The sequence below is a fragment of the Ambystoma mexicanum genome, chromosome 6p (genome assembly GCF_040938575.1).
Source record: "Ambystoma mexicanum isolate Mex_15411 chromosome 6p, UKY_AmexF1_1, whole genome shotgun sequence".
In the NCBI taxonomy this organism is placed as follows: Eukaryota; Metazoa; Chordata; class Amphibia; order Caudata; family Ambystomatidae; genus Ambystoma; species Ambystoma mexicanum.
The window spans coordinates 790,973,713-790,985,888 of record NC_090935.1 but is presented as its reverse complement, the minus strand read 5'-3'; the positions used below and the strand labels follow the sequence as shown (position 1 = coordinate 790,985,888).

The 12,176-nt window shown below is 44.9% G+C and overlaps 1 protein-coding gene across 1 annotated transcript in view; it reads left to right on the top strand.

Annotated features, from left to right (window-relative positions):
- Positions 1 to 12,176, top strand: part of RIOK2 (RIO kinase 2) — a 317,145-nt gene that overhangs the window by 127,357 nt on the left and 177,612 nt on the right. The window contains exons 6-7 of the mRNA XM_069625451.1: positions 4,846 to 5,037; positions 5,354 to 5,446. Of these exons, the coding sequence (XP_069481552.1) occupies positions 4,846 to 5,037; positions 5,354 to 5,446 (285 nt within the window). The remainder of the gene's footprint in view (positions 1 to 4,845; positions 5,038 to 5,353; positions 5,447 to 12,176) is intronic.

The following is a 12,176-nucleotide window of genomic DNA, read 5'->3' as shown; positions in this document are numbered from 1 at the left end:
TTCGGGAAGGCTGTAGATGAGTCTCTACAGGCCATCAAGGCAGAGACAGTCCATTTGGTCCTCAGGAGGCAGGTCCCACGGATCTTCCAAGGGTTTCTGCAGGATCTCCTATGCTTACCGCCAGCCCTCCCCCTCCTCGGCCCAGGAGACCAACAGAGGCCGTTCCAAGGCCGGAGGAGGACGCTGCCATTGCTAGGGACCCCTAGACGTCCAAGCTAGATTGAACCGGCTGTGACATCGGGCCCCCAACCGTGCACCCCATTGAGAGGCGGGCTGGCAAACTTCGTCAGCGCGTGGAAGACCCTCTCCACCGACCGTTGGGTGCTGGACGCTCTTGCCCATGGACACACCCTGGAATTTCAACGGAAGTGTCCCAGGATTCCACCGGTGGCCAGGCAGGAAAACCACGTCCCTCAGCTGTTGCTGGAGGTGCGGGCCATGCTAAAGAAAGGTGAGATCGAGCTCGTCCCCAAGCGGCTCTGTGGCTCCAGAGTGTACTCCAGGTACTTCCTTGTAAAAAAGACCACCGGTGGCTGGAGGCCCATCCTCGACCTCTGACAACTAAACAGATACATCAAGTCCCAAAAGTTCCAAATGGTCTCTCTTCAACATGTGCTCGGACAGCTGGAAGAGGGAGACTTTCTTTCGTCGCTGGACTTGGAGGATGCTTACTTCCACATCCCAATTCACAAGGGACACCGCGAGTTTCTGCGCTTCGTCATTGAGGGGAAGCATTACCAATTCAAGGCCCTTCCCTTTGGATGGAAGTCAGCGCCAAGGGTTTTCACCTGGCGCCGGTGGCGGCGCATCTGCGACTGCAAGGGATCCACGTCTACCCTACTGGCTCACACGGGCCAGCCCAAAGAACATCGCTGTCGACCCACAGAACGCGATGTTCCTGGGGTCCCGACTCAACACGGCATCACCGTCCGAGGAGAGAGTGGCGGCCATCCTGGGCAAGGTGCAACGGCTGCTCTCACTGAAGATCGACACAATGAGAACCATTAAGTCTGCTCGGCATGATGTCATCATGCATTTATCTCATCCGACTCTGCAGGCTACGGATGCAGCCACTGCAGGAGTTCCTCGACGCCCGTTGGATTCAAGTGTCCGGAAGCTTCCAGAACAGGATCGCTTTTGACAAGGGGTTCCGTCGGGCGATAAGGTAGTGGGACGTGCGCTCTCATCTGACCGGCAGCACAGATTTCCAGGCCCCACCACATCAGGAGACAGTAACGACGGACGCCGCCCTGGAGGGATGGGGAGCCCACACCGGAAGTCTTCACGCCAGAGGCCTGTGGCTGCCGGTGGAGAAAACATTGCACATCAATGTTCTGGAGCTACGGGCGGGGTTTTGGGCCCTCAAATTGTTCCTGCCATCCCTCAAGGGCAAGATGCTGCGGGTCTTCAGACAATGCCACCACAATGTTTTACATCAGGAAACAGTGGTGCACCAGGTCCTCAGTGCCTCCAAAGAGGTGCAGGATTTATGGCACTGAGCCTTCGCCCAGGGGATGTTCCTTATCCCGTTTCATCTGGCAGGAGTAAAAAACACGGTCGCCGACTTCCTGAGCAATGGAGCTTTGCTCTTGCCACAAGTGGGAACTTCGGCAGGACCTAGCGGAGAACCTGTTCCTCAAGTGGGGCAATCCCCAGATCGACTTGTTTCCGACAGCGATGAACACCAAGTGCCAGAGGTTTGCCAATAGGTTTCCCCAGCAATGGAGCATGGGGGACACATTCTCATTCCTTTGGGAAGGCCTCTTTCTGTACGCGTTCCCTCCGTTGCCATTGTTACTTCGAGTCATCAGTCAACTCAAACAGTGCTGGTGCCGAATGATCCTCATCGCTCTGGCGTGGCCGAGGCAGATCTGGTATGCGGACCTTCTCAGCATGTCAGTGTCTCCACCAGTCAAGCTGCTAGTGGTCGCAGATCTTCTCGCCAGGGAAGGAGGCGCCATTCTTCATCACGACCCAGGGTGTCTGAACCTGAAGGCCTGAATTCTGCAGCGCTAGAATTTGGTGGCTACTATCTCTTGGCGTACTGCAAGGAAGTTCTGGACAAGGCTAGAGCATTGTTTACTTTGAAATGCTACGGACTCAAGTGGAAGAGATTTGATAGTTGGTGGTGTTCCCAGAAAATTGACCCACTCACGGTCAAGGCTCCTCAGTTACTTCCATATTTTCTGTCGTTGGCCAAATCGGGACTGGCCCACGCCTCCATCAAGGTTCATCTGGCGGCTATCTCCAGCTATACCAGATCCTCATGACGACCATCCTTGTGGTCACACCGATTGGTCAAGGAATTCGTCAAGGGACTATTCTCATTCCCGCCGCTGAAGGCTCTGGTCCCGGTATGGGAGCTCAATGTGGTGCTTACTAAGCTCAGTGGATCTCCGTTCGAGCCTATGCATTCTGCACCACTCAAGTTTTTGTCATGGAAAACTGCTTTTCTTGTGGCCATCATCTCTGCACGACGAGTGGGAAAGATCCAGGCCCTCTCCTCTAAACCACGTTACTTGACTTTCCACGAGACGAGGCTGGTGCTGCGGACACACCCCTCCTTCATACCCAAGGTGCCGTCGGACTTTCATCTAAACAAGCTCTTGGTGTTACCTGTGTTTTTTTTTCCCGATGCCTTCATCGCCGGCTGAAAGGACTTTGCACTTGCCGGATGTGGCTCGAGCGCTGAAGTTGTATGTGGCCCGCACAAAGAGTTTTCGGAAAACCTCTCAGCTCTTTGTGAACTTTGGTCGTGTCCAAGGCTTCCATTTCCAGGTGGCTCTCCGGCCTTATCACTCAAACTGACCGCTGCCTGGCCGTCCGAGAGCCCACTCTTCCAGAGCGTTCGCTGCTACAACAGCGTTCTTGCCTGGTGTGCCCCTGCTGGACATCTGTAGGGCTGCGACGTGGAGGTCGACGCACACCTTCATGAAATTCTACTGCGTCAACAGGGATTCCATGGAGGAGTCCAGAGTCGGCCAGGCAGTGCTGCGCAACCTGTTGCTTGAAGGTGAACCTGGTGTGGCGGTAAGAGATGCTTATGTTGAGCCTTGCCACTTCTCGTGGTTGTGTATGTGTGTACTGCTATGTATTCTGTGTATGTGTGTACTGCTATGTATTCTTTATTCATGAGCATGTGAATCCATGCCAGACCCCTCGCTGGAGAAGGAACAAGTTACTTACCTGTAACTGTTGTTCTGCAGCATGGGTCTGGCATGGATTCAAATGCGAGCCCTTCCGCCTGCCCCTCTGCGGCTCTTCTCTTGGTCCTACTGCCACTTTACGTGCTACCAAATCTGAAGATGGCTGCCAGAGGAGGTGCTTAGGTAGAGGGCAGTCATTTGCTGTGAGCAGTATGACCCAGAGACCAGTAATTGGTTGTTAGGAGAAAGACAGTTTAGAAATTAAACTGAAACTGACTTTCTTTACAGAGGATTCCAGCCTGACAACGGGGAATATTCATGAGCATGTGAATCCATGCCAGACCCATGCTGGAGAAGAACAGTTACAGGTAAGTAACTTGTTCCTTGCCCATTGCTGCTGCTGACCATCCCATTGCAGAGCAGGAGTCCCCAGATGTCCTCCCTCTTGTCCCCACGACTGAGGCCCAGAACAATAGTATCTGCAGAGCTTCACAGGAACAGAAGCCAGCTGGAACCATTTCTTCTAATCAGAGTCTAAGAGAACTTACCTCTTGTTAGGTAGCCTTGCTTGCTCTCTTGTGAGACCTGTCTTGGTAACCTTGCAGAGTTGCTAAATCTTTGCATGTCATAAGCCTCACAGCTTGTGGCCCTTCAAGTGTTCTAATGTTCTACAAACATTTCTACAAACATTGTGTAAGACTTTTCTACCTACCTGCAAAGAAGAGCTTCAGTCCCCCTTGACATTGTGCAATTAACATTGGCTGCCTTGGCTCCCTGAGAGACTATTCTTACCTCTGACTCTTTGCTTTCTCTTTCCCCAGGAAAGGGTTAATTTACTCTGCATTGGAAGGATTCTAAAAGTGCTACCTGTTTCTGAATTATTTGTTAACCTTTGTTTTATGCCTCTGTTCTATCTTTTACACCAAACTCGGTATTGCTCTAACTGTACCAGTGATAAATCAATGTCCACAGTGACCTAACTATTTAAGTCACCTCAGGGTGTAGTAAGTGTCTGTGTCCCATCCCCAATGGGTATCATCTGATTTAGAGAAACTAAAAGTGTGTTTTGAAGTGTATTTAAGTGTTACATGTTTTGCTCCCATTCTAAAGAAGGCTTATATAACTGACTGTGAAATAAATTAATAATTGTTTTATCAAGAAACCTTGAGTAGAAGTATTTATTTTGGATAACTGTATTGCGAATCTCTGTGTCACATTAATGCTCATATTGATCCCTCTTCAAATAAGCCTGGCTGCTCGACCACACTACCAACCTGTGTAGGTCAGACTTCTACCAAATGTTGGGTCCCTATTTCCAGGAGGTCAAGGTTATTGTAGTGTACCCAAAGGGTACTGCATACAATCTTGCCTAACAGCTTTACTGGGATCTTAAACCAAAATGTAATATCTATGTGATTTTTCTTTTTTTGGTTAGACAGTGTTACATTTAGTGTACTAGTACATCCTTATTTGCAGAATTTCTTGACCGCTGGAACTGTTTTTCCCTCTTTTGATTTAATTTGTGATCTGATGTGTAGTTAGATACATTTCTGAGTTAGATTAGTGCAAACTGAAATGGATTAGTTCTGTACCCGTCCTTTTTTTTTCGTGTGGGCTACTACAGAAAAACGTTAAGGATGGGTTCTGGGTTTAGGTTTTGCTCCTTTTTAACATTTGTTCCCCTTTGTCATTGTGCTAGGTGCCAGGTGCGTCACATAGAAGATCCCTCATCTGTGTATAGCGATCTTATGGAACTTATTGTCAAGCTAGCAAACCATGGCCTGATTCATGGCGATTTCAATGAGTTCAACATCATGATTGATGAGGAGGACCATGTGACTATGATTGATTTTCCACAGATGGTGTCCACATCACATGCAAACGCTGAATGGTTTGTATATAACCTAACCTCTTTATTAGCATTGCATTCACTATGATGGTATTTGCAAATTTGGTGCACAAATCTTTAAATTCCGGTTATCACCTTGGATGTTCGCCTTATGATTCATGCAGAGGCAGTAAATTGCAATGATTTCTGTGGTACTCTCTGTACTGTCAACTGCTTATTCGAACTCTGAATACCTTAGCTCTGCCATCTAGAGCTGAGACTCTGAAACCTTTTAACAAGCAAGTGTGGGGGTTAGCTAGGGGTCATGAGCAACTTCTACCAGTAAATACATTTCTCATTTGACATTTATTTGTTTTAGGTATTTTGATAGAGATGTCAAATGCATTCGAGACTTCTTTAAGAAGCGGTTCAGTTATGAAAGCGAGTTGTATCCGACATTTGCAGATATCAAGTAAGTGATCTTTTTTAAAGTGATCTTTTTTAAACTTGTTTTTTTACTGAGCAATCATTTAATTATGCATGACATTTATTTTAGGTTATCTCTTTATTAATGTATGATGTAAACCAAGTAATATGTCCGAGCAATGCCCAAACTCCATGTGGAGTGTTTCAGAATCCTCAGCAGTTTTGTGGTTAAAATGTTGCTCTACAGTAGGTGCCTGAGAAGAGCACCAAGATAATTTAGAACTAACATTTGTTATGGCAACAGCAAAGCATGATATGTGAAATATTGTGTGAAAATATTTTATATTCATCACAAAACTCATTTAGGCATAGTTTGCCAAATACATGTTTGGGCAAACACCATTGAAGGGATGTATGTAGGGGCATTGTGACCTTATAAGATTAAAACGTGGCCTAGCAACAGTACTCTTTTCTCCGTCTCCTGTCTGGAATTTTCTATTCTTCCCGTGTCCAGTCTGTTGGTTTATGTCCTTAGTTGTCTGTCTTGTCAGCCCTCCTATACCTGTGGGTCTTATTTCAGCGCTATATAAATAATACATAAATTATCGTTACACACCAAACCGATCACTCTCAATATAAGCAAGTTGTAGGACACCCACCTACATACCCCCGCTATTATGCTGAGATAGTGGCACCCACCTACATACCCCCGCTATTACGCTGAGATAGTGGGCTACACAACTGCAACAAATCAAACAAAAGTAAGAATGGCTAATAACTAGACAGTTAGGGAAAAGGAAATAAGGCAGAAAATTTCATGCACATATTGCTGAAATATCATATTCCAAATGCACATGGATTTTAGTCCATTTCTTTTTCAATTAGCATTCTTTAACATTCCTATAAATAAGTGCCATCAATAATTTGTCATTAAGTATGCGTTTAATTTGGTTTATTCTTATGACTCTTCCTAATACTCTGCTTTTCAAGAAATACTTGTCTGAAAATGATGACCCGTTAGTGACACACCCATCCCTCCATCCATCCACTATATATCCCATCCTCTGCTTGTACTGAACCCTGTTGCATTCTAGTGAAGTTTTTACTACATAAATCACCAACATGCCTACGAAGTTTGTAATTGAAAAAGCAGAGCACTCTTGCGTGCATCAAATTAAGCGGTGTCCATTATTGTATTGTTTATTTGTTTATTTATAGGAACGTGCTGGGCCCTCAGAAATCTGGGCGCTTTGCAAGTTGAGTTAAAAAAGTTTCTGGGTGATAGGTTCATGAAGTAGGACACATATGCAGGAAATATACATATAAACAGATATATGCAGTAATATAAATTAGTGGTCTAATCGGAACATGTGGTAACATTTTAGGTCATTATTAATACGTAGATCAGGAGGCAGTTACTGGTCCCGTGCGAGTAGCCACTGCTTAACATTGGTCTTAAAAGAATGGAAGGAGGGTAATGCTCTGAAGGTGTCAGGAAGGGAGTTCCAGAGTTGTGCCGCCATGACAGGAAAGCAGGAGCCTCCCGTCTTTTTGGTTGTATACTAATTGAGCTTTTCACAATTGACCTCGGGAGAATTGACCTCGGGAGAATTGACCTAATTTAGGTCAATTAGAACATATATGCGGGGGGAGACCCCACGCAACCCCCTACCCAATCTAAAACCCCCCCACAACCCCCTGCCCAATCCCCTTATATTATTTATAAACCAAAACCTACCCAATACATAACTAAAATAATATAAAGGTCAATTGTGCAGACGGTCAATTAGGACAACTATAATTAGGTCAATTGTGAAAAAGGTCAATTGAAAAAGGTCAATTTGGGTAATACTGTCTTTTTGCGTTTGAAGTTAGGAATTCTCAGGATGTTGGATTGTGCTATTCCAATGGGTTGTTCTGAAGTATGTCTGGTGAATCTGTCCGTCAGATATTTGGGGGCGTTGTTGGTTAGGCCTTTGTATATCTTGTTGAGTGCTTTGAGCTTATTTCTGTCATTCATAAACAGCCATTGATAGCACATCTTTCGTGTGAGATATGCTGTAATATTGGAATATCTAAGGCAGATTTTAAGGCTATGTTTTGGAGAATCTGGAGTTTGTTAGTGTTGTGTTTGTTTGCGCCCAGGTAAAGAGCATTGCAGTAATCTAACTTGGAAAGAATTAAAGCATGTGCGATGGTAGTACAGTTCTCAGGGGATAGGTAAGGTTTGCATGCATAGATTAATTTGCATGTGTAGCTGGTTGCAGATGCGGTGGCATTTACTTGTTTGTTAAGGTTGAGTGCTGAGTCTGAGTAGAAACCTAGTGTTTTCACTTCGTTCACGACCTTGATTTTGATTCCATCAATAGTGACGGAGCTATATTGAGAAGAGAGTTTGTTTAGACTGTTTGAGGGCCCAATGATTAAAAGCTCTGTTTTTTCGTCATTGAGGCATACGCCATAAGTGGCCATCCACGTTTGTATAATTAGATAATTTTTGTTAATCAGTTCCACATCTTTGTCATAGTCTCGTTGAATGAATGGGGATGAGGATCTGGGTGTCATCGGCATAGTTGATGTATGAGACACCCAGATTGTCAAGTATGTCGAAGAGACGCTTTGTAAAAATATTATACAAAGTAGGGGAGACTCATGAGCCCTGTGGCATGCCACATGTGATGGGTACGGGGTCAGCAGCTGAGGAATGTGAGAAATCTCTTCTAGATCTGTTATTTAAGAAAGAGTTTATCCAAGTAGAGGCTTCCGTGGAAAAGTGGGCGGCTGATTTAAGGTGGTTGCACAGGACTTTGTGGTCAACAAGGTCGAATGCGGCGGATAGGTCCAGGAGAAGGAGAATGGAGGCTTCTCCTTTGTCTTTTCGGTCGTCCAGTTGGTTCTTCAAGTCAAGGAGGGCAGTCTCGGTCCTGTGCCTTGGCCTGAAGCCTGACTGTCGAGCGCCTAGTAGGTTGTTGATCTCCAGATAGGATTGGATCTGGAGATAAGCGGCTTGGTCCAGGATTTTAAGGAGAAATGGTACAGTCGTGATAGGCCTATAATTAGTGGGGATGCTGGGGTCCAGGTTGGGCTTTTTTAATAGTGGTAGTACCCAGGCGTCTTTAAGGTTGGTGGGAACTGAACAGGGTTTGAAGGAGGAGTTGATGAAAGTGGTAATGAACAGAGCTAGGTCTTTAGCAGCTTTTTTAATGATTGGTGCCGGGCAGGTATCTCCAAGGCAACGGGAAGGCTTGAGGGATGTGATGATGTTTATAGTCTCAGTTGTAGAGATGGCTCTAAATTGAAACTGGTTGCATGGTTTGGTTTGATTATTGGCAATTTCTTGTAGGATGGCTTCTTGTGTATCTAAGGCTATTCTGTGTAGGGTTGTTTTTTTGGCTATAATTTTGTCCTGGAGCATAGAAATCTTGTTGCAGAGGGCATCTTGGATGTCGGTGCACCAGAGTTTGTTTTTAATGCATGAGTCATTGGAAGCAATCGAGGATTCTAATTCTCTTAGTATGGAGAAGGTTTCCCTAGTGTTTGAGTTCGCTTTTTTGATTCTTTCATTGAATGTCTCTTTTTTTGTTTGGATAATTTCTTTTTTGTATCTGTCTGTAAGGGGGATGTAAGTCGTTTTTTATTCTGTTTGGTCTGGTTGTTTTTCCAGCAGGTTTCAGCCCGTCTTTTTTCTAAGCGAAGGCCTTTCAAGCTATCCTGTATTGGAAAATGGCCAGGGGAGCATCAGGAGTTATATGCAGGTATATGTGCTGGTGGGGGATCTAGAAAAGGGGAGTTGCCTGACCCAGTAGACCGATCACCCAATTTGGTTGCAGTTGGTGCTTCAGATAGTAAGCCACATCAATCAAACAGCAAGTTGAAAGGCACTGATGGACATTAGCATGTCCCATAAGCATGCCACACTGCAGGCATTGCTGTCAACCTGATCGAAACCATGAACATTTTCAGTAGCCACCCTTGTCTGGATGTGCACAGCATTATTATTGGAAAACATTCTGCTGGCCGCAAAGAGCATCTGTGCACGCAGAACATTACTTCGCAAACTGTGGCTGTGATTTGTTTTTAAGCTATTCTGCATGGAAACCTATTCATTGGGATCTCAGCTGTCTCACAAATAGCTATTTGACCATTATTTATCTCTGCAAACGTAAGACAGAATTGACAGAGAAAATGGAGCTGTGTTATAAGATTAAAGGAGATGTGGTGCAAAAGCCCCAACATTAGCAATCACCATGGAGAACCGCTGTCTCTTCATATCAAGGTTGGGCTCCCTGCTGTGCCTTCGTAGTGTATCCAAACAGGCTCCCTGTGTTTTGCATTGGTTGCCAGGTTTTAATAAATTTAGTAGTGATAAATGCGAAAAAGGAGCTCAAAACAGTCTCCTGTCACATGGTCAAGTTGAAAATAGACTTTGGGTGAGCTGTAACGAGAAGACCAGAATATAAGACCATGCTCACACTCCCTTTTATTCTCAGGCACAGTGATAAAAGGCCGAGTTCAAAGGACTAATGGAATGGCAGACAGTAGTATTGATGATGGATGTTGGGCTAATTGGGTGGGGAGGCAAAGTCAAGTCCAACCCTCCAGCACCTGGGGTACCAGCGTGCCAACCAATTGTAGAGGGCCACCTAGCAGAGATCCCTATAGTTTGAAAGCCAATGAAACATGTATTTCTATGACATGGAAGATGACTTGCACTAGGGGTGGGCATAGCTGTACACCGAGACCCAATCACAATCCCATACCCCATAGAAAGTATAATTAGATGTTCACCTTAAGCCTATCACAATCCAACATAGGTTTCCTTATTTTGCCACGTATTATGACGTCATGTATGACAAGATTTTGTTATGAATGTGTTTTTTCATGTGAATCATTGAGAATGCTTGTGCAGCGTCCGTTGATGCCTCTTGTACTCCTGGTTTTAGATACTTGTTGCTAAAGAATTGCTAACTTCCTGAGTCAGTCTGATTATTGGTGCGAGAGTAAGATCTGCATCCCCATCCATCCTATAGAGTGCCACCTCTCTTAAAGGGCCTATGGATGTTTCTGAGCCCATCGATGAGTAGGTCTTTAGTGTTTTTGGAAAATCGGACACCCTCCGCCCTCTAGCCGGAGCATCGCAAGGTTTCCTGTGGAGAGCGGCCGATATAGAACTATTGCAAGAAAATCGATATAGGTGGGGCGGGTCCCTCTTTGACGTAATCCCTCCTGAATTCCACAGGCGCTTAGCGGACTGAAGGTGATGGTGGTCGATTAGAGGAGGCGACGATCCCAAAGGTCTTGAGCTGAAAAGCGAATGGTGAGTAGTTTGAGGGGACTGGCAAAATAATGGGGATGTGATTGTGGTAATAGAGAAAGGTATCGGGGGGGGGTTGTCTGATGTAAACGAGAAATGTTTGAATGAGGAGTGTTCTATAAAGCCCAGTTTCCTAGATCAAGGAGCTTTAGAAGGAGTCATTTCAAAACCCAAGTGGGTACTTAGGCGGCACACAAACAGGTTTATGATCCGGAATGACGCCAACATTGGGTTATTTTAGGGCTTAAGAGAAAAGGAGTACCATGTTGAAAAGGTGTAAAGTTGACTAGTCTGTGTATTTTATAATTGAAAAGAAGTGTCGAAGAGCAAACTGTGAGGTTAAGGAAGAGATAAAAAGTTATCTATTTTTTTTAGTCATTGTCGGCACCAGCTGAAAAGATAGGTTGAGATAATTGAGAAGTAGAGGCTTTGAGCTGCGAGTGTTGGAGCACGCTCATATTTGTTATTTTTCTGATATGTATCTGTGTAAATCAACTGTAAGTATTGACAGTCAATTGAGACTTGTCACAACAGGGATGTTACTCCACTGATGCACCTGTGCAAGACACTTGCAAAACACGCACCTAAGGTCAGACAGGATAGTGCGGAGTGGGTAAAGGGCATAGCAGACAAGATGCTGATGCCATGGCCACAAGGGTGATCGCAGGCAAAGGCGGTTTTGCAACACATGACCACATACTTGAACGCTGCGTACACAAGGAAGACATTGGAAAAGAGAATAGCTAGTTTAGAGCTCTGGAAAATTTACCAAGAGGAACGGGAAGACACGCCTCCTGAGAACTGGCTGCTTAATCAGTGTAGGTAGGAAGGTGTTGAGCCTTTTGCTCCCCTTAACTCGCCCGAAGTAAACAGCGATAATACAGAAGCTGTAGAATTGTATCCGTTAAGGGAACTAAATGCGGCGACAGGATATAGTAATCCAATATATGAACTGCCTGCTTATAGCAGTGACGATAGTCCAAAGGAAAGTAAGAGAAAGGAGGAGATCTTTAAGGTTTTACAAGACAAAGAGGAGAAAAGTGAATGATCAAATATATCCGCAGATATATAACGAGAGATTAAGAGGTGGAAAGGCGAAAAGGATAAAGCTGACGAGGTAACGCTTGTACAGAATGAATGGATGGGTGGACAGATATGGCTGAAGCTTGATGGGAAAAGTATTGAGGAAGTCAGGCAAAGGGAAGATCAGGATGAACAGGATAAAAAAGACAGGGAACGAGAAAAGAGACTGAAGGAGGATGAATATAAGAGAAAGAATAGTCGAGGTGAGAACAGATGTATCAAGAGGAGCAGCAAAAGAAAGAAGAAAGGGCAGAGGAGCAAATGAAGTATGACAACAGACAGCAATCACAGAACAAGAGAAGAAGAGGAGGAAGCACAGAAATTAAGGGATAAAAAGTATACAAAATACAAATGTATACAAAATACAAAAATATTCAAA